The 23,069-nt window shown below is 40.9% G+C and overlaps 1 protein-coding gene across 4 annotated transcripts in view; it reads left to right on the top strand.

The window, feature by feature from the left end:
• Scm (Polycomb protein Scm) overlaps positions 1 to 16,087 on the top strand; it is a 181,766-nt gene extending 165,679 nt beyond the window's left edge. For 2 of the 4 annotated variants that reach the window (XM_068366560.1, XM_068366559.1), the window contains exon 14: positions 8,660 to 11,560. In XM_068366560.1, the coding sequence (XP_068222661.1) occupies positions 8,660 to 8,794 (135 nt within the window). In that variant the 3' untranslated portion in view covers positions 8,795 to 11,560. Of the gene's footprint in view, positions 1 to 8,659; positions 11,561 to 15,860 lie in introns of those variants that run through there. The other 2 variants (XM_068366558.1, XM_068366561.1) reach the window with 2 other exon arrangements.
• The last annotated feature ends 6,982 nt before the right edge of the window (positions 16,088 to 23,069 follow it).

The following is a 23,069-nucleotide window of genomic DNA, read 5'->3' as shown; positions in this document are numbered from 1 at the left end:
GGCCCCAGCTACTGTTTTTTGCAGTTTCTTTTTATGTATTTTCCTTTTTTCTTCTCCTATAGCTGTTTATTTTCCATTTTTTTTCTTATTTTAAGATTAATTCCTTCAGGCAAGCTTTATAAGAGTTTAGTAGTGTTACTCTATAGTTTTATTAAGTTATCAAATCTGCAGCCTCCATCAAAAACTGTTTTTTCATAGATGTAATGGATTCTTGGCTACTGTAATAATGAATCAAGATTGGTTGTTGTGGTCCAAGTAGATATTCAAGGAAATTGATTTAAAATGGTGGCTAAATATCAGTTTTGAAGGTATTCTTGTTTTGTAAATATAGTACAGTGCATTAAACATTACTGTAACTATTTTTTATCTATGTTGGCATTACTCAAGACTGGAAATAAGAAAACATATTCACTATCATAGTATAAATGTGTTTAATGCACAGTTGTTTTTTGATAATTTTGAAGTTTTATAAGCTAATTTGATATACAGTAGGTATTAAGTCCATTTATCAGCTCACTAGAATTTGTACAAATTAGATTTTCCATTTTATCCTTAGTTTGTCGTTATTTTTCTTTTAAGTCTACAGTAATTCAAATATGATGGTTACATTATCAATTGAGAAATACCTTAGAGTTATGAACCTAGTTACTATGGTTTAGAAAATATTTTTTCTTTGTGTAAAGATAAATTAATTACTTATTTATATGCAGATACAAACTTCAGAGTCATTTATATGGGTTTACTCCTATGTTGATTTACTACGACCATTGAGAAAGAAAAGGTGCCTAATTACCAACTAAATAGTAAGTTATATTTGGCAAGTCCAGTGCTGGACAGTGTTACGTACTGCTGCAAGGCAGGCTTCACTTATCTTCTGGTCACATCAGTAGGCTGACTTCCCCTTGCAGCTTTATGATCACGACTTCCTCCACACTTGATTACCCTTGCAGTGCTTTCTGTGCTTTCTTGTGCCTTTTCTATTGTTGCTAGTGTTATGCGTACTTGTCCCGTCGGTGATGGTCGCTCATGTGGCACCTTTATAAGTCTGGTTGAGATAGATGCACGCCTGCTTTGCCCGAACTGCTGTGGTAAGCGGTGATCCTTAGAATCCCCATATGAGTGTTGTAGGGAGTGGGCGTCCACCCAGTGGGAGAAATATTGTTCCCATCTTGAGAAATGAGACAGCAAGATGCATAAACTCGTTTCTGCGATGCGCAATATTCCCCACCCAATTCCTCCTTTACCGGAGCCCTCAGGGACTCCAGTAACTGTGGATAACGTCCAAAATTTGATCACTTTGCATGTTAATGATAACTTTGTTATTATTATTATTATTATTATTATTATTATTAATACAAGCTAAGCTATAACCCTAACTGGAAAAGCAAGATGCCATAAGCTCAGTGACTCCAACAGGGAAAAATAGCCCAGTAAGGAAGGAAACACGGAAATAAAAAAAAACTACAAGAAGAGTAATACATAATCAAAATAGAATATACTAAGATCAGTAACAACATTAAATTTTCATATATAACCTATAAGAAGTCAAAAAAACCAGGAGAGAGAAATTAGAGAGATTTGTGTGCCCAAGTGTACTCTCAAGCAAGAGAACTATTCCAAGACAGTGGAAGGCTATTGTACAGAGGCTATAGCACTACCTGGGACTAGAGAACAATGGTTTGATTTTAGAGTGTCTTTCTCCTAGAAGAGCTGCTTACCATAGCTAAAGAGTTCTTCTACCCTTACCAAGAGGAAAGTGGCCAATGAACAATTACATTGAAGTAGTTAACCCCTTGAGCATAAAAGAATTATTTGGTAATCTCATTGGTGTCAGGTGTATGAAGACAGAGGAGAATGTGGAAAGAATATGCCAGACTATTCGTGTATGTGTTGGCAAAGACAAAAGATGTTAATGTATTATTGCCCCATTGGCCTAGTGATCATAAATCACTCCCGGAGACTGATCCCCTGGCTACAGCCCCTGCACTTCCTGTGTGTGTGATCCAGTCCCAGTGTGCTTAGTTGTGAGCCCTTTATGCAGAGTTTCAGCAGGATAATTTTTTTCCTTTGGAAGCATCATCCATGAAAGCAGTGAAAGTCTCCCCTCGTTCTCACCCAAGAACACCACACTCTTGAGTTGAAATTGCGATTTCCCCACATAATGAGGCAGCTCTGGTGGAAGGTCCTAATATTCCACCCACTTGTACATAGGAGTCTGGTATGTTTCGTATGCCTAGGGGTCCTCACCATCGCTCACGTCGTAAGAATTCTCCAGGCTTGTTCCAGAATTCCCCTTTCACTTACTCCGATGCTGTTCAGACCTCCTCGCGGGTGTCCACGGCACATACTTTATTGGTTTAGCTGATATGTCAGAGCACATTTGCTTCATCCCCTTTCAAACAGACGTTGCAGAAGGCTAAAGTCTTTACAGTTTCCAGTAACACATCTATGTCTAGCATGTCAACAACACATATCACTGTACCTCAGGGTAGACAGACTGACATGTCTGTGAACGCCTCCATCCTTGTACATGCTGACATCACGGAACGGTCATTCCAATTCATGAGCTTATTTCTCTGCGCTATGACTATGATGTCATTCCTAGAAATGTTCACCCTGATCTTGCAATCCCCCAAGCATGTACAGTAATCCCTTGCCATTTCGCGGCTCATGTTTTACGGTCTCAGTGCATTGCGGATTTTCAAAAATGTTCATCAAAAATTAGAAAAAATGGTGCGAGAGTTACACGGGCGATATCAACACGGAGATGGCCCGCAACTCAAAATCCACCTCTCAGATTCGCTGGCCATCTCGGCTCCAGAATCTCCCAAGCTGATTAGCCAAGTCGCTGAGACGCTTTACCCAGCATCTCTCCGTGCCGTGCGCCCCGCGAAGGGAGACCACATTCATTGTTCTCTCTCACTTCGCTTGTGTTGCTTAGTCTTGGTGCTTGGAACTTTTAGCTGTTTTCTTGTGCTTTTTAGTGTAAAATAGTGCTTGTGACGCCCTTGAAAATGGCTTCTAAATGTCCTCTACCCTCTACATCCTCTAGTGAACCCAAGAAGAAGAGAAAAATGATGACGGTGAACGAGAAATTAAAATTATTGGACATGCTTAAGGCAGGCAGTAGCTATGCGTCTGTTGGCCGCATTTACGGAGTGAATGAATCGACGGTTCGCTACATAAAAAAAGATGAAATGAAAATACGTAAAACTGCCTCGATAATGTTCTCCAAGGACACTAAGCGCGTTGTAACTCCTCGTAATAAGACGATTGTGCAAATGGAGAATGCATTATCAATGTGGATATCGGACTGTCGGGAAAAGAAGGTTAGTCTCGATACCAACACGATTCGAACGAAAGCCAAAACCCTGTATGATAGCCTAGTTCCTGAAGGAAAATCTAACGAAGACGACGAAGGTAATGATCCTGCCCCACGAGAAAAACGTGGTTTTGTTGCCAGCAAGGGCTGGTTCGAGAAATTCAAGAGGAGGTTTGGCCATCGCAGCGTTCCTTTGTATGGGGAGGCCGCTCGGCAGACCAAGAGGCAGCTCTTCTTTAAGTCGAGGACAAGTTCCCGAAATTAATTAAAGATGGTGGCTATCTCCCGTAGCAGGTGTTCAATATGGATGAGACTGGCCTCTTTTGGAAGAGGATGCCGTCCCGGGCGTTCCTTTACAAGGACGAAGTAAAGAAGCCAGGGTTCAAGGCCCACAAAGATCGCGTCACTCCTCGTGCGGGAATGCCGCAGGCTTCATGCTCAAGCCCGGCTTAATTTACAAGTCCATGAATCCTCTGGCTTTGAAAAACAAAAAGTCTTGCTGCCCGTCTACTGGATGAGTAATAAAAAGGCATGGATAACTAAAGCCCTCACACTCGGCTGGTTCGTGAACTGCTTTATCCCATTGGTGAAGCTGTACCTCGCGTAGAATGGTCTGCCCTTTAAGGTCCTCCTCTTGATGGACTGTGCAGGCGGACATGCAACGGATCTGCATTATGACGGGGTCCAAGTGGAGTTCCTGCCCCCCAACACCATTTCCCTCATACAACCAATGGATCAGGGGGTCATTCGTGCCTTCAAGGCCCTCTACACGAGGTCCTCCGTCGATGAAGATGACGAGGACTTCAGCCTCAAGAGATATTGGCGGGAATACAACATTGCAACGTGCCTGGCCAACATTCAGAAAGCTCTTAATGAGATGAAACAGCAAACATTGAATGCAAGTTGGAGAAAATTGTGGACCTGGTCGAAATGACAAGATCAGCGAATGAGGAAGAAGAAGAGGCAGCTGATGTTGGCGACGATGACGAAGCTGAAGAACGTGGTCTTACCTTGGACAACCTGCAAGAGCTTTGCAACATGGCACGGGCTCTGCAATTAAGGGTGCAGGAAATCGATGATATGGTCAAAGCCATTGAATTTAGTAACCGTATTGACGGTGTAATGGCTTTGTACAAGAGCATCTTTGCTCAGGTGAAAAAACGTCAACAACTTCCCATCACGATGTTCCTATTGCTCCGAAAACCTTCTGCAGAAGCATCAGATACTCCTGCTGCTGCCTCTCCGGCTTCCTGCGGAACCACTGCGCCGCCTCCTGCAGTTTCTCCAGCTCGTCACCTGAGGAGCAGTAAAGCTCTCATTAACCTGTGCTGTATAACATCTTCATCTTCTTCACCTCCATCATACTGCACAGGTGTTTCATTGTCATTTATCAAGATCATCATCATTTATCAAGATCATCGTCATTGTTAGAGGTGAGTTACGTATCTTGTTATAAGAATAAAAGAGTTCTAAAAACATATCTACAGTATATACACGTACACTATTTATATCTACATATGTATGTACATGTACACTTACACTCTATTTATATTATTTATGTATAAATGTAAATGTACATACAGTATACGTAATGTATTAAATACTGTATTTATATTACAGTATTTATACAGTACAGTACTTTATTTTATGTACAGTATATCATTTATATTATCAGTATTTATTTACATGATCCTTTAATGTTCTAATGATAACATATGCATTTATAGGGTTGATGTACACTTATTGTTATTATATATACATTTACATGTACATCATGGTTGGGAGAGTCTGCCACCAGAACTCTCTTTCAGACCCATTCCCCATCAACGGCGGCCTGAAGCAGGGCTGTGTTCTGGCCCCAACGTGTTTCTCGCTATTCACCGCAGCAATGCTCAACATGATTCCCCCAGACACACCCTCAGTCGACCTACGTTTCCGCATGAATGGAGGCGCTTTCAACCTCGCTAGACTCCGCGCCAGAACCAAGACCACCTTGTGTGCAGTGCGAGAACTGCAGTATGCTGACGACAATGCCACCCCAGGTCAGACGGCAGAGGACCTGCAGTCGTTAGCTGATGCATACAATTCTGCCTACGAACGTTTTGGGATGCAAGTCAACACAGACAAAACCAAGACCCTCGTCCAACATCCACCAGGTCTGATGCTCCCAAACTTCAATACCACAGTGAATGACCAACCATTAGAACAGGTGGACCAGTTCTCCTACCTAGGGAGCATCCTAACATCAGCTCTCACAAGCAAAAAGGACGTGGAGAACAGGATCAGGGCAGCCCACTCCGCCTTTGGCCGACTCAACTGCCGCGTATTTAACAACCACGCACTGACAATGACCACCAAAATAATGGTGTTTAGGGCAGTAGTCCTCTCCACGCTCCTGTATGCATGTGAAACATGGAAGCTATATAGAAACGATCTTAAAAAACCTAGAACGCTTCCAACAAATGAAACTGAGGCAGATCTTGAAAATCCCTCGGGAGAGCCACACCACCAACATTGAAGTCTTAGAACGTGCCTCGCTGACCAGCGTGGAGGCCACCATCCTCCACCACCGCCTCCGCTGGATAGGACACGTGCATAGGATGGATCCATCTAGGCTCCCAAAGAAAATATTCTACGGAGAACTGACCCAGTGCACCGGACCACGAGGAGCCCCAAAAATGGGCTATAAAGATCAACTAAAGCGCACCCTGGCTCTAACTGACATCGTTCCTTCCTCATGGGAAGAAACAGCCAGGGACAGGAAAACCTGGAGGAGTACAGTACACCATGGCACCGTGGACTTCGAGGAGAGGAGGAGGAGACAAAATGAGGAGGCTAGGAGGAGAAGAAGGAGAGAGCGATTAGAACAGCCCCGCCCACCACCTACCCTCCCTTGTGAACACTGTCCACGACTCTTCCACCACAGTCTAGGACTTAACAGCCACATCAGACATAAGCACCCACCCCATAGATAGGAGGCTGATGGCTAACGACAGAACCCAATACTCGGACACGAGTGGGCGCTGACGACGACGACATGTACATAAAAAATGTACGTATTCCAAAAATAGGGAGGGAACGTACTTCGCGGTTCTTCACCTATCGCGGTCGGTTCTGGTCCCCATTAACTGCGAAAGGTGAGGGATTACTGTAGATGTGCAGATGTTGCTCATGATTATGTATCTAAGTCAACCCAGGTTGGCTACCAGGTAGCCTCTACCTCTCCGGCCCATTTACATTGTCTGAATCCTACTTATCCATCCTTGAGATGTCATAACATTTGACAAACCTACTATTTTTACGAAATTTACACAAGCTGATATCTTGCCTATTGTTCATACTACTACTGAGATTACACATAATACGGTGCAAACAAAACCTTCCTTTTTAGTTATTGCTTCATTTCAGAATCAGGAGAAGAAAAGGGCACCGTAACCTTTAACCTCTTTTCCTCAGGTGGCACTCCCATTCACACAGAATGACGCCTCGTAGGAGGCGTTCCAAGTTTCCTTCCTCAGAGAGGTCCTTTACATCTCGTAGTTCTAGCTCTGAGAAAGGGCATCTAGCTACTCCCTCACATGCTTACAGAGGTGGAGAGCAATACCAGAGGACTATGATTCCTCCTGATCTTTCTCTGCCCCCTCTATTCATCATTCCTAAAATGATAACGGAGAGAGGAAGGATTTGCACGGAAGAGGTAAGTCTTCTGGCGTTGTTCCTAAGATAAAACTGCCCAATACTCCTAAACAGGAGTTGAATCAAAAGGATCCTGCACTGGTCACTATTGATGACTCGCCAGACCTTGATGCGTGTGCAGGCCTCAGCTTTGCTGATTTGGCCCTCATGCTTTTGATGTCTGGGTCTGAAACCACCCATTTCTTAAAGATTATGAACTTTGTTACTCAAATGATTTGGGTGAACCTCCACATACACAAATCACAAGTAGGCGTTGCACGGCACCATAGATGCGATTTTCTCACAGTCACAAAGTATAAGACACCGTTTTGATGTTTCCCTATCTAACTAGACTCGCGACATGCTTGACTTTTAATATGAAGTCTCAGCACCAGAGAATTCACTTGAATCAAGCAGATCCTCAAAACTACCCCCTTTGACACTTTTTTTTGTCAGAGGAAGTTTTATATTGATTCTGAGGCTCTCCCGAGCCCTTTCCCGATTGATGATGGCATTGCCAGTCTGGTACTTAGTGCACCAAGCGACAGGTTGGCTAACTTAACTTCCACCTTTTCTGCATCTGAAATGCAGAACATGGAAGTTTCTGCCATGTCTGCCATCCAGACCTGCTTCTGGCTGGATCACTGGTGAGGAACAGTGTCTCATTTTGCTGTAATGGAAAAGGTGAAGAATGAAGACATTGTCAAGCAGTTTGAAGATCTTTTGAGATGGCTTACTTCACATTCCATGGGGTGGAGAGAAATATTGTTCCCTTTTGTTCCCAAGTTTGTGGCTAAAACCCAGAATCTACTGTAAGACACCAGATTTGACTTTCACGATCTCATCTCTCAGAGGTAACTGATGACCCATATAATCTGTTACACTGTCCCGTAAGAGCAGTTAGGAAATACCTGAAGAGGACAGCCCCTTTCAGACCAAATATAGCTAATTTGTTCTTGAGTACTGGTTGTTGAAAAATATTGAGAAACAATTTCCTTTTGGTTGTGGGAAACTATTATGAGAGCCTATAAATCCTCAGGAAAAGACCCCACACCCTATTCTTGGCTCTGTTTCATCTTTATTTAGGTCTTGGCTTAGATAGATCTGACACTTCTAGCCCCGCCTCTTCCTGAGTCGGCCGAACTGTCATAATTTGTTTGTAATTTTTGTAGAATATTTATTGGTGAGATCTTTCATAATATAGAGCTTAAGGTGACCTCCTCTTGACAAAACCTACCTCCCACCTAAGGAAGACTCCCCATGTAAATGACTTTGAAGTTTGTATCTACTAGGAATAAACTACAAATTTTTAATACAGACTGTGTTTCCTATCTGTACAAACATGAGGCATTTATGTAAAGGTCCTATTTCATCCACCCCACAAGTTTTGACTAGGACGTACTGCTTCGCAGCAGTACGTAACACTGTCCAGCAGTGGAGTTGTCTAGTTAACTATTATATGGTTACCAATTAGGCACCTTTTCTTACATTCTGATCATAGTAAGTTAACAGGAGTAAATTGGAGTAAACCCATATAAATGACTCGGTTTTGTATAGCTATGAAAAATACAAATTGTATAAAAGATTTGTAACCCAAATGGGCTATTTTGATGTAAAACTAGGTGATTTTTGGAGGTTTATTTTTTACATCTTTTTTTTCAGGAAATTGATGGGAAAGCTTTGCTTTTACTGAACTCTGAAATGATGATGAAGTATATGGGCCTGAAGTTAGGTCCAGCCTTAAAAATCTGCAACTTGATCAACAAAATTCGGGGAAGAAAACACTTGGTTACATGAGTTTTGTAACTTCCTCCACTAGGTTTGGTGAGAAATTCCTTTCTTAGTGCACTAAAGTTGTAGGAGCACATTATCTTCTGAACTCTCTTCTGTTTAGTTTTGTGGAACATTAATTTTAAATATTAGATGTTACTTTTTTATAAAGTAATTATGTCTATATATTATCCAATGTTGAGTAGATTAAAAGCATGAAATGACACAATTAAGTTGAATTAAGTTATTCATGTTTCGTTTTGTAAGATATTCATGGATCTCGTAATTTATGAATTGAGGCTTGCATTGTTTTGTTCAAGCTTGATGGTGTCATTTATGTTGATTCTGCAGAGCTGCATAGTTAATTTCATTATTGTATCAAAGAGTATATTGGTTGATAATTAGATGCAGAGGGAAGTAGCTTAGGAACTTAGCATCATTGCCCACGAATATACGCTAAGTTAAACATTCAGAATTTTTCACTTTATCATTTATGTTTTGGAGCTATGGAATGCTGTAGCCAGTGTTATTGAATTAATGTTGACCTTTTTGTTCTCATTGTTCCTTTGGGAAATGCAACTGATGGTATTATGCAGAGAGCTAAAAGACATGTCCTATTTACTGACAGGGAGAAGGCCCTTCATCCTTAATGCATATTTAAGTCTGGAGTAATATGTAGAGATTACAGAAAATTTAGGGGGAAATCTCGGGTTAAGGAGCAAAGAATGCCTTTACTAAACCTACAATTTTTTGTCATATAAATTGTTAATTTTCTTGTATTGTAGAACTGTACTAGATTACTTAAGGTTTAGGTTTAATGGTACAGTAGTTGCAATATACTCAGTATAAGGCATCATTTTAATTGAGGCATTGCTGTGTATTGGTATCTTTAGAACACTTCAGTCATTTGTTCCATACTAAAGTATGTTAGAGAGACGTGAAAATTACTTTACAAAGTAAATTGTATTTAGATGAATATATACCATACATATAAATATGCTTGCACATATATTTGCTTCAGATTCAACATGGCGTAAAGAATATTTTTTGTATCGTACATATATATATATATAAGTATACAGTATATATGTTCATGGGCAGAGCTCCTTGCCTTAGCTCTTATACTAATAGATCACTGGAGCTTATGGATTTAGATAACAAATTTTATGATAATCTCTTGAAGCTTGAGTGGCATCTGCTTGGAAGCAGTTGTTTGGATACATGGAAATTTGCGTTGGTTCGGTACTTTCAAGTACCATTTTATTTTTTTAAAAGGTTATTGTTTTGTTAGTTAGAATTGTTTTCTTTTCCTTGCCAAAACACCAGTGCAGTAGTAGCAAGCATACTTACTGTAGAAACTTGTATGAAGCAATGGATATGTATATGCATCTGAACATATAATGGAACATTTCTTGTCAAGGGAGGATGTATCCATTATAATAAGCAAAGCTGTCTGTACATGATCATCCAAATTTTGGAAATTCATCAAATGGAGTGGAGAGATAGTCTGAGGTGTTGCTTATGGATATCAGATGAATGCAGTGCAGCAAGTGTTTCACCATTACGGGTAAACTTATAAGGGCATAGTGGGCTTTGTTAATGTTTCATGTGTTTTATTTAATTTGTACAGAAAATAGAGAGTTAATTCTGATTGCATTTCTGAGGCAATTTGTACAATTGTTAGATTTTTTGTTTGATTTTGTTAGTATTTGTTTTTGTAGTTCCATATATTTGTGATTAGTTTTTCTGTTGATTATGTGTTTTATGTTAATATAGTAACAATACAGTTATTACTACTACTACTACTACTACTATTGTCTATCTTTCGTTCCATTGAAATTCTCTTTAGTACTCTGGTAGATCTGACCATTAGTAGAACTTTGACAGAACTGCTTTGCCCTTTGAAAGTAGCCCATTTTAATTGTAGTGTTCCAGTTTGGCCAGTTTACAGGTCACACGCTTGGAAGTGGCATTCATCAAGTGATATTTTATGTAGGTCTTTTACGTAGTGTAGAAATTAAGTTAAAAAGCCTGCCCGGCTAAAATCACTGAAGTACAAGATACACCGTGCCAAGTGCACACATTTGTTAAGTCTTGCTAATGTTCATTAGTCATTAACATATGCTGTACTGTGTTGAACACATGGTTGGTATCCCACAATCAAGGATTTTATAAGGCTAAGAACATACTTTCTTATTAAAGTATGCCCTATGTGCAAAACTACGGAGTATTTATGTACAACAGTTGAGCTAAGATGTTTTTGATTAGTTTGTTCTAGCTCAGGTGTAGCTATCATCATGCTTTGTGGAAGTGTAAGACTCTGTGTGTGATGTGACCCCAAGAACTTTGCAAGTAAACATCGTCACAGACTTGATTGTAGGGAGAGAAGGTTTCGTGACATCATCTGTACAGAATTGTTAGGGAGTTAGCAGGAGAATTTTGCAATTTCCCCCTCTGTCCAGTTGGGGGTTCAAAATTTGTGATATTAGAAATAAGTTAGTCTATTTAAGAGTCATCATTGGATGAAAATCATACCAGAGCCCTTGGGTTAACGAGGCCTTTTATTTTTGTTCCACTATTTCAGATGGTATTTTGCATCCTCTTTTACACACAAGTTTGAATAATCATTGATTTTGTTATTCAGTCACTCTTCTACCATTGTATTGTATGTAGTATGAATCTGAAGGAGTATAATTTTATTCATGTAAGCAGTGGGTACATTCTCTCTCTCTCTCTCTCTCTCTCTCTCTCTCTCTCTCTCTCTCTCTCTCTCTCTCTCTCTCTCTCTCGCTCTCGCTCTCGCTCTCGCTCTCGCTCTCGCTCTCGCTCTCTCTCTCTCTCTCTCTCTCTCTCTCTCTCTCTCCTCTCCTCTCTCTCTCTCTCTCTCTCTCTCTCTCTCTCGCTCTCGCTCTCGCTCTCGCTCTCGCTCTCTCTCTCTCTCTCTCTCTCTCTCTCTCTCTCTCTCTCTCTCTCTCTCTCTCATATATATTGCGTTTTATAACATTTCATAATTATCGAATGGTGTGAGAGAAGTCGAGTGTATAATAAGTATACAATATAACATGATTTTTAGGTGTGATTGTATTTGTGTGTGTTCTTACAAATTAAAACCAATTACAATTAGTGGTGCCAATACAAGTCATTTAAGATGGTATATTGAGGTTTGAATTGCTACGTTTCCAACTGATTTTATTCAATCTTATTGAAATAAAGTCACTCTCTCTCTCTCTCTCTCTCTCCTCTCCTCTCTCTCTCTCTCTCTCCTCTCTCTCTCTCTCTCTCTCTCTCTCTCTCTCTCTCTCTCTCTCTAAGATGAAATATTTGATATACACAGGAGATGAAGAAATAATTAATGAGAGAAGAAAGCATTAGAAAAATAATGTGAATCTGAGAATCTATTGGTGGTGTTAGGCAACTTTGATGTTAATAGTTTTTTATGCTTAAATATGTGTGAATTTACTTAAGCCAATGGGTATCTTAGCAAGTCACAAAAAAGTATTTTTTCTCATTGCTCAAACTACAATTACACAATTATCTAAGTGTTAAATTAACTTGAGATAATCAAACTACCAAATTTCTCTCTCTCTCTCTCTCTCTCTCTCTCTCTCTCTCTCTCTCTCTCTCTCTCTCTCTCTCTCTCTCTCTCTCTCTCTCTCTCTCTCTCTCTTTTGGAATAGTTTTTCTTTGTTATTTACATTTCAAATTTTTGTGTTATCTTTATGCAATTTTCATTTCAATTTCCTTAATTTTCTTTCATTGTGTATTTCCTTTGAAGTTGTTATTTTTTCAGATAATTGGTAATTTTCTTTCATTGTGTATTTTCTTTGAAATTTTTATTTTTTAGATAATTGGTATAGTCAGATGTTGATGTATATTAGCGTGCTTTTTTCTCATTCGTATGGGGTAACATGGGTGCCTTCTTTTTGAAGGACTTTGCTTTGGCTTTTGGTGGTCATTATTGGTAGCCATATATTTTTTTTTCTCTCTCTCTCTCTCTCTCTCTCTCTCTCTCTCTCTCTCTCTCTCTCTCTCTCTCTCTCTCTCTCTCTCTCTCTTTCTTTGTATTCCTGCCTTTGTTGAAGGTGGGGTTTGAAAGGTATACTTTGAAAAAGGTTTCAGTATCTACAGAGTATGGATTTTGGAAAACCTCCATTAAGGGGAGATTACACTGCATATTTTCTTGGCAGCTGTTGTAAATGAGAGACTCGCAATTTACTATTTTCTGTAGCTGTTCTGCTAGCAGGAAAGATGGATGCTTGTGACAATTCATATGTGCTTCCTATAAACACTTGGTGAGAAACCCCCTTTGAGCATTGCATATAGGACATACAGTGCAGCAGTTTCAACATTTTTTCAGCTAGTTCAAGTATTATTTTACCGCTTGCATTTTTATAGTTAAGCCATTAATTAGTTAGATGAAGAAGCAACGGTCAGGTCACAGTACTGTCACAATGTCCTGGAGACAGAAGTTGTATTCATGATTAGTGTCCATACCCTTTCCACCATTTTTAGAATTAGGAGCAACCAGGCAATGGCAGTTTAGTTCTCAGGTACTATGTTTCTGTTTCCCATCATGCCATAAGCTGGGCTTGAACTCGGGACTAGTGACCCCCCACATTATAGGTCACTGATGATGGTGCTGAGCTACCACAGTTTAGGTGAAGTGGGTGTCTGCTTTGGTTGCTGCCACTTTTTACCTTTATTCTCAGGTTAGTGGAGGTAATTTCACCTTTAATTCAGAAAATATGATAACCTCAGGTTATACAATAAGATGTTACCATTTTTCTGTTAATTCTTCTTGGGGGTTTATGAAAATAGAAATGTGAATATGGAAATTACCGATTCATTGAGATGCCACCTTTTTAGGTGTTGGGCAATAATTTCTAATGGAACTTTACTAATTCTATTAAACAAAAATATGAATATACTTCGTAATCAATAATTACAAGTAATTATTTGAAAATAAGCATTTTTAGGCATCTGGATGCAAGAACATTAAATTTAGCATCATTGGTTTCAGTCAAATGAGTTGTTTGGCTTTACAGGCTATCAACTGGAGTTTGCCACATATCAAAGAGATATTTACCACTACGATATATTTAACAAAGCTTCAGGTCTCAGGAAAATATGACACAAGGGCCTCTTTCACATATTTGACCTTTGAGGACTTGTGGAAGAGGTAAAAATATCTTTTATATTCAATCAGATCCATTTCATATTTTTAAAGAAGTAGATCTAGTCAACTGTCTGACTTCAGAGAGAGAGTGTGAGTGAGTGTGTGTGTGTGTGTGTGTTCGCCAAAACCTATTCTGGTCGCTGGGGGATTCAGGTTTAAATGCTACGGAAAAATAAAAATTAAGTTCAAGTTCAAGGACTATTTTTCAGGAGGTGAGTTTTTCTGGTAAAACTTTTAACTTGTCTAAATGTAAATTGAGGATGTATGTTTCTTGAGGTGCAAGTCAATTTTAACCAGGTTTGAGAGTATGTGTATTTTTAGTTAAACCAAACTGTAATAGGTAGGTAGGCCATGTACTGTATGCACACCTGTCATTTAATCCTTTTTACAAGAGTTTATTGCTTGGCAACCAGTCCACGTCTAGCCTCTTGCAGCCCTTAAAGAGAATACTGTAGTCATGGTGCTTTGGCTGTGTCCCTAGCAATAGTCGATAGTGTAGCCTACATAACAGTTAAATACCTAGTATGTTCATCATAATTTCAACCAACAGCATATGTCAAGTATTAAAGAAATTTAATTTATCAACTAAAATGTAAATTTCACCATTAAGGACAAACTCTTTTGGCCAGACTTACAAGAGTTCAGGGTTTTGACTAGCGGTGTAGTTGAAATACAAGAGATAATGATGATAATCATCTAGATTAGGACAATAGGTCTTGAATACCCACTTGAAAATTAGCACAGCTGTCGGTCTCATACCTTTGAATGACCAAGGTGTTCATTGCTCATACTATTTATACTCCAAATGAGTAAATCAAATAGATAAAATCAATGCTTTTATTCCAAGGCCTATTTTTCTCATTGACTGAACTGCATGCATTTCTGACTTTTAAGACTGAATCTCCTGTGTTTACAGTAGGTGAGATGGAGATTTTTTTTATGGAGAAACCATCTGTCCTACTGCTGCTTGAGGTATTTTCATGTAGCAATTCAACTTCTTGTTTACCTGTTCCTATCCAGGCAAGTTGGCACAATTAAAAAGTAATAGGTGTAGTAAATATGAGGAATTTTATTTTTATAAAAGAATTCCATGCAACGTTTCTTCGTAAAGAATGAAAGAAGCCTTAAATGTTAATTTTAGTCCTACAATGTAATTGTGTGTTGGACTATAAAACAAGATTATTATTTAGAATTACATGACAATAGTGTGATTGGAGCAAACCCAATGGTCAGCTTAATCCAGATAGAATGTTGCCTTTCTCCATTTCAGACATCTCAAGTAGTCATGAGTAAGTTTAGCCTAGGGGTAAACTGAAAGTGTGTTCAAATAAATAAATATTTTCAGCACAAAAATAAAAGCTCAATAATTTACATGTAACACATTGTTATTTTAGCCTGCAAATAGTAAATCAAATTTAGTGGAATTGTGAGCACTTTATTACTGAAAATTTTATTTTAGCCTGCAAATAGTACATAAAATTTAGTGGAATTGTGAGGACTTAATTATTAAAAATAGAATGTTGACATTTAATTTACAACTACACTCAGGTATTGGAATATATGCATGGGTAATAGGGTTATGAAATTAGGCGTGTGAGTGGATGATTGTGTTTGGGAATTTTATAAGTAGTGGTTTTTTTTTTTTTTTTTTTTTTTTTTTTATTTTTTTTTTTTTTGAGGGAAGTGGTTTGGTGTAAGTATGGAATTGAACAATTATTAATTGTCCAAAAGATTTTGTTTTGAATGTGTGTACCTGAAGTGCATGTTAATATATGTATTGCATGGAAAGGCTTCAAGATAGAGGATAAATAGAATTTGCAGATGATTTTTGTTTTCTCATAACAGGGTAAATTTTGTTTAATATTTTGAATTTTATTGTTGAGTATTTTATAAAAAAAAAATGTTTTCTTTTGTCAGGTACATCTCAATTGAACGGTATGTTTTAAGTAATGACAAAAAATTTGTCAGGTTTGTAGGGTACAATACACATCAAAATTACATATTCATTGAATATTTTAGTCCTGTCATTCGTTAGAAGATTAATGCCTTTTCTACATCAATTAGAGGCATGCAACTATGACATAGTCTGCATTGCACTATGTATGTCATGGCTGTAAACATATGTAATATATTTTAAATCTTGAGGTTGTTTTTATTTTAATTTCCTAGGTGTTAATGATTGGGGCTGCAATGGTCAAAACTCACTAAAAAAAAAAAAAAAAAAAAATGAGAGCACCACAAAGTTCTATATTAAGCCTTAGAGTGGGTATAAAAGATTCACTATTGAAGCTGTGAAAATTTTATCATGACAAAGTAAGAAAATTTTAAATACAGCAGTTTATTTTCCAGTATCTTGGTTATGTTACATCCCGTTAAAATTTGTAATATTTAAGGTAGTCGCTCATAAAGGGACCACCATTAGAGGTTATACAATCCTCTAAGGACATGCGTGGCAATTTTGATGTTGGTTACTGCTCTCGTTTTTGCCTACTTGTACACCAATTTATTTGCATTTTCCTTACCTTTCCTTATACATATGAAACTATGTATACCACATACTAGTGGGTAGCAACTAACTGTAAAGTAGATATTTTCCAACATGATAATGGTAGAAGGGACTCTAGCTTCGTGGTAAGCTGCTGCTTTTTTTTTTTTTTTTTTTTTTTTTTTTTTTTGAGCAACACTCACTTAAAGGAAATTGTGTTGTTCATCATGTTTTTTCCAATTTTTTTTTGTTCTGACAGTACCAAACCTTATGGTATGTAAGGATTATCCTTTTGGTGAAGCTGAAACTAGCCATAAGACTCTTTAGTGGGTTGGAAGTACCCTACCACTAGTTAGTTGGCGAGTGCTTGGATAGCGAAGCTCTGGTGAGCATCAAGATGGAGAGTGTTGCATTGCAGGATGACGATCAGTGCTTTGAGGAAATGAGTAACACAGGAGAGCGTTGTGTCGATGATTGGCGAGATGGTGGTGGCAGTCGACGAGTAGGAGAGCGTAGTATTGAAGATCTGTGGACAGATCTGGAGTGATATGGCAAACGACACATTGGAAGGTCTCATCCTGGAGATCGGCGTGCAGAAGGGGAGTACGAAGCTGAAGGATGATCAGAAGAGTGTCGACCACACGAAGGTGAGTAACGATCACGAAATGTAGGCTGACGATAACGCGCCGATGAGTGACAATCACCAGGAGACTGAATAACAGGATCAGGGGAACGACGAGTAGATCGCCTATCTCCCGAACAGGAGCCTTGCTTGCCGGATAACACGTAGAGGGCTACATTCATGGGAAGATGAAGTCTGCGGAAGGTGGGAAGACTCGTTGTCACCAGGAGGTTGTCATAAAGCGGGCGAACAGTTGCGAGGGTCATGAACAACACTGGCAGATGTCAACGAGAGATGAGCCCCGGCAAATAGTCAGGGTCCACAGGAGAGACAGCAACAAAAGGGGAAGCAGAAACAGAATTCCTATGAGCACCACGCTGCAGAAATTCCAGGACTTCCTCAAAGGAGTCCCAGTCACACCCAATGATGGCCAAGCCTGCAGCACATCTGAAAGAGAAAATGACTCGTCCAATGGCTGGGGCAAAGTTGCCTCTCTAGGAGAAGCAACAACGTCCCCGGAACCCCGCTCTTACTTGTCAGGCACTCAGAAGAGTCGGAACGAAGAGGAGCTTTAAGAAGAGGTCGCTGGGGGTTGGCAGAAGACGTCCGAGGTCTCTTTGCCTAGAGGAGGACCCCAAAGGCGACAAGTCTATTAGACTTCTTCCTCCCCTGCCTAAACCTCTCCCACCTGGAGGCAGACCACTCCCGATCTGTTCTTCACAGTAGAGCTCTACTTACATCGATGCCCTCTGCAGGTCGGACACTAAGGAATGGCGGTCAGCTTCGACTAAGGACATGAATGTGCCACTTGTGCGACCTTCGTGTCCTGGACATATGCGCATGAGGAGAATCGGAGAGAACACATGCCTGTAGAAGAAAAAGCAATAGCGTAAAACAATGGTCTATATATGGCCAATTCTTTTTTGAGCAGAGAGTCAAAAGAAAAAGTGGTTATTATCACTGCTGTGGGAATGAGTAGGGGTACCCAGTAATGCCTGGTACAACCTCCTCACTCCCACTAACTAGGGTTGAGTGGTTGCCACCTCGCAATTAAAGTCTTAAAGGCTAGTCTTCCAGGTCTGCCAAAAGAAAATCCCTATTAAATAGCATAACACAAAGGTGTACTCATTTCAAAATGGTCAGTCATAAGTTGTTCATGAGCAAAACTGAGAACATCAATCCTGTGCTTTTCAGGGACAACAATTAAAAAAAAAGTATCCTATACAACTTCTGGAGACATATCAAGAGGTCACCATTTATGTACGAATAAACCTGACGAAGAATAAGCCACACGCCACTCAATTAGCGATCTCCACTTCAGTCAAAGGTTATTCCATTAATAGGCTTAATGTGATTTGTATTTAGCTTGGTGTGACAGTATCACAAGAACCATCAAACAAACCACCAGTCATTTCAAGACAAATCCCTACAAACCAAGGTACAGTACTTTCAAAAGATAATTCATTAGAATTCTAATAACATTCATCATGAACTATTTCTTCACAAGGCAGATTAGAAGAACAGTCAGAGGACATAACATACCAACCAAAATGTCTTGACAAGGTTGGTAGAAGCGTTATTAAGGATCATTAATCTATGTATCTTCATTTGATAGGTTAGGAGAGCAATCATCAGTAGATACATCACAAACTAACATCACAATATCAGACACGTAGGAGTTTTCTGACGAGTCGCAGCACATGCATAGAATAGAGTAGACAAATGAGAATTGAGAACCTCCAACTCCTGATCAATAATATGTTATTTTGATAATAAAATAAATTTTTGAATATACTTACCCGGTGATTATATAGCTGCAACTCTGTTGCCCGACAGACAACTCTACGGTAAAAACTCGCCAGCGATCGCTACACAGGTTGCGGGTGTGCCCAACAGCGCCATCTGTCGTCCAGATACCCAGCACTCAATGTAAACAAAGACTCAATTTTCTCCTCGTCCCACTGCGTCTCTATTGGGGAGGAAGGGAGGGTCATTTAATTTATAATCACCGGGTAAGTATATTCAAAAATTTATTTTATTATCAAAATAACATTTTTCAATATTTAACTTAGCCGGTGATTATATAGCTGATTCACACCCAGGGGGGTGGGTAGAGACCAGCAATATATGTTTACACTTTTATGAGCTAAGAGTTTTTATTTCATTTTAGAAGTTATCCAAATAACAAAAACAAAATAAATAGGTACCTGGTAAGGAAGTCGACTTGAACAATTACTCTGCCTTTTAAGTACGTCTTCCTTACGGAGCCTCGCGATCCTCTTAGGATGCTGATCGACCCCTAGGATCTGAAGTATCAAGGGTTGCAACCCATACAACAGGACCTCATCAAACCCCTAATCTAGGCGCTCTCAAGAAATGACTTTGACCACCCGCCAAATCAACCAGGATGCGAAAGGCTTCTTAGCCTTCCGGACAACCCATAAAAAAACAACATTTCAAGAGACAGATTAAAAGGATAAGGAATTAGGGAATTGTAGTGGTTGAGCCCTCACCCACTACTGCACTCGCTGCTACGAATGGTCCCAGTGTGTAGCAGTTCTTGTAAAGAGACTGGACATCTTTCAAGTAAAATGACACGAACACTGACTTGCTTCTCCAATAGGTTGCGTCCATTATACTTTGCAGAGATATATTTTGCTTAAAGGCCACGGAAGTTGTTACAGCTCTAACTTCGTGCGTCTTCACCTTAAGCAAAGTTCGGTCTTCCTCACTCAGATGTGAATGAGCTTCTCGTATTAACAATCTGATAAAGTCTGACCAAGCATTCTTTGACATAGGCAAGGATGGTTTCTTAACTGAACACCATAAAGCTTCAGATTGGCCTTGTAAAGGTTTAGTACGCTTTAAATAGAACTTAAGAGCTCTAACAGGGCATAAGACTCTTTCTAGTTCATTGCCTACGATCTCCGATAAGCTGGGGATATCGAAAGATTTAGGCCAAGGCTGAGAAGGCAGCTCATTTTTGGCTAGAAAACCAAGTTCTAGCGAACAAGTGGCTTTTTCTGACGAAAATCCGATGTTCTTGCTGAAGGCATGAATCTCACTGACTCTTTTAGCCGAGGCTAAGCATACCAGGAAAAGAGTCTTAAGAGTGAGATCTTTCAGGGAGGCTGATTGTAACGGCTCCAACCTGTCTGACATGAAGAATCTTAGTACCACGTCTAAATTCCATCCAGGGGTAGCCAAACGACGCTCCTTGGTGGTCTCAAAAGACTTAAGGAGGTCTTGCAGATCTTTATATTTGGAAAGATCTAAGCCTCTATGCCGGAAGACCGATGCCAACATGCTTCTGTAGCCCTTGATAGTGGGAGCTGAAAGGGATCGTCCTTTTCTCAGGTATAAGAGAAAAACAGCTATTTGAGCTACAGAGGTACTGGTCGAGGATACAGAAACTGACTTGCACCAGTCTCGGAAGACTTCCCACTTCGATTGGTAGACTCTAATGGAAGACGCTCTCCTTGCTCTAGCAATCGCACTGGCTGCTTCCTTCGAAAAGCCTCTAGCTCTCGAGAGTTTCGATAGTCTGAAGGCAGTCAGACGAAGAGCGTGGAGGCTTTGGAGTACCTTCTTTACGTGTGGCTGACGTAGAAGGTCTACCCTTAGAGGAAGACTACTGGGAACGTCTACTAACCATCGAAGTATCTCGGTGAACCATTCTCTCGCGGGCCAGAGGGAAGCAACTAACGTCAACCTTGTCCCTTCGTGAGAGGCGAACTTCTGCAGTACCTTGTTGACAATCTTGAACGGTGGGAATGCGTAGAGATCCAGATGTGACCAATCTAGGAGGAAAGCATCTATATGTATTGCTGCTGGGTCCGGGACTGGAGAGCAATAGATTGGAAGCCTCTTGGTCAGCGAGGTTGCAAAGAGATCTATGGATGGTTTTACCCCAAGTGGCCCAAAGTCTCTTGCACACATCCTTGTGGAGGGTCCATTCGGTTGAAATTACTTGCCCTTTCCGACTGAGACAATCTGCTATGACGTTCAAGTCGCCTTGGATGAACCTCGTTACTAGGGAGATGTCTTGACCTTTTGACCAGATGAGCAGGTCCCTGCGATCTCGTACAACGTCAGTGAGTGGGTACCTCCTTGTTTGGAGATGTACGCCAAGGCCGTGGTGATGTCCGAGTTAACTTCCACCACTTTGCCTCGAAGGAGAGACTTGAAGCTTTTCAAGGCCAGATGTACTGCCAACAGCTCCTTGCAGTTGATATGCATGCTCCTCTGACTCGAGTTCCACAGTCCTGAGCATTCCCGACCGTCTAGTGTCGCGCCCCAGCCCACGTCTGATGCGTCCGAGAAGAGAACGTGGTTGGGAGTCTGAACAGCCAGGGGAAGACCCTCTCTTAGGTTGATATTGTCCTTCCACCAAGTCAGACAAGACTTTATCTTTTCGGAAACCGGGATCGAGACCGCTTCTAGCGTCTTGTCCTTTTTCCAGTGAAAAGCTAGATGGTATTGAAGAGGACGGAGGTGTAGTCTTCCTAGTGACACAAAATGTTCCACGGATGACAGCGTCCCTACCAAACTCATCCACAGCCTGACTGAGCAGCGTTCCTTCTTCAGCATCTTCTGGATGGATAGCAGGGCTTGATCTATTCTGGGGGCTGATCGTCTTGTTGTTCAGCAACGTCCTCATCAGAGGGTTCCTCATCCGAAAACTGATGAGGAAACGGCAACGGAGTGGGCAACGTCTGGCTCGCTGAGTCCGGTCGCACTGGTGCATGCGTGACGGAGCCGGACACAACATCATGGAACTGCTGCACAGTCTGTGAACTGTCAACAACCATGGGTGCGCGAGGAAGCACAGCGTCAACCCGAGACTGTCTAGACCGTCTGGGTTGTGCAGTCAACACCCTACCGGGTTGCTGAGGTTGACGCACTGCGTCAAAACAAGTCACCTCTGCTGGTTGTTGAACGTCCTGAACGTCAACAACCACCTCCGAGCGTCGCTTAACGTCAACGTGCGGCTGGCAACCCACCCTGGGTCGCATCGGTGGAGGAACCACCTCAACTGGCAGACGCGAGTAGGTTACCTCAGCGTCAACAGGGCGCACAACCGACCGGTTGGAAGGTTGTTGGCCAGAAGGTTCGGTAGCAACCTTCTCCGCATTAAAGTCCTCTATCAAGGACGCAAGCTTGGACTGCATGTCTTGCAGCAAAGCCCATTTAGGGTCTACGGGAGCAGGTGCGGCAACAGACGGGGTTAGCGACTGAGGAGGTACCGCTTACCATCCCTGAAAGCCTTGTTATGCATGACATAATTGTACAGCAAAACTTCAAAGGCTCGAAAACAGCTGTGAGGTTGACCTGTAAAAAACTTGGAGCGTCTCCTGGCCAGGCGCCAGGGAGAGGCTACGAGAATTGAGAAGTCTATCTGGGCAGAGGCATGAACTCCCAAGCCGAGAACTTCTCTCGTGTCATATCAGACTCTCGCTCTATAAACCAGTTTAAAAGAAGGGAAAGCAAAGGCTGTATCCCCCAAACTACTCCTGGTGAAAAACCAGTCGCCTAGCCAACGTAAAGCTCTCTAGGAGAACGAGAGAGCACTAGCTTAAAAACAACGGCTTCGAAGTAGCTAGGCCTAGTGTAAGCTCTGACGTTTAGGCGAACGAGGAGCAGCAGTTACAAAAAGATCCGGACAAAGATCCTTAAAAAAATCATCATGATTTACTTAAAGTCCATAGGAGGCTAAGCAGCTTTAGGCTCCTCTCCATCTGACAGAGTCCTCAAGGGAATATCAGTAGGAGGGGGAACAGCAACTTCCTCATCTACAGGAACCTTGTCCGATAAAAGCTGAGTCTCAAGCAAGGGAGAGACCTACCGTGGTGGCAATGCTTTACAAGCAGAGTCCACACTCACTGGTGCATTAGTAGCGGACCAGAACGCAACGTCATGTAACTGCTTGACAGTCTGTGAACTGTCAACAACTGAACTGTCAACCACAACAGGTGCGTGAGGACGCACAGCGTCCACTCGAGACTGCTTTGACTGCCTA

Source organism: Palaemon carinicauda, chromosome 44 (genome assembly GCF_036898095.1).
Source record: "Palaemon carinicauda isolate YSFRI2023 chromosome 44, ASM3689809v2, whole genome shotgun sequence".
NCBI classification, from domain to species: Eukaryota; Metazoa; Arthropoda; class Malacostraca; order Decapoda; family Palaemonidae; genus Palaemon; species Palaemon carinicauda.
Note: the sequence above shows the minus strand (reverse complement) of the source record. Positions and strands in the feature narration are given on the sequence as shown.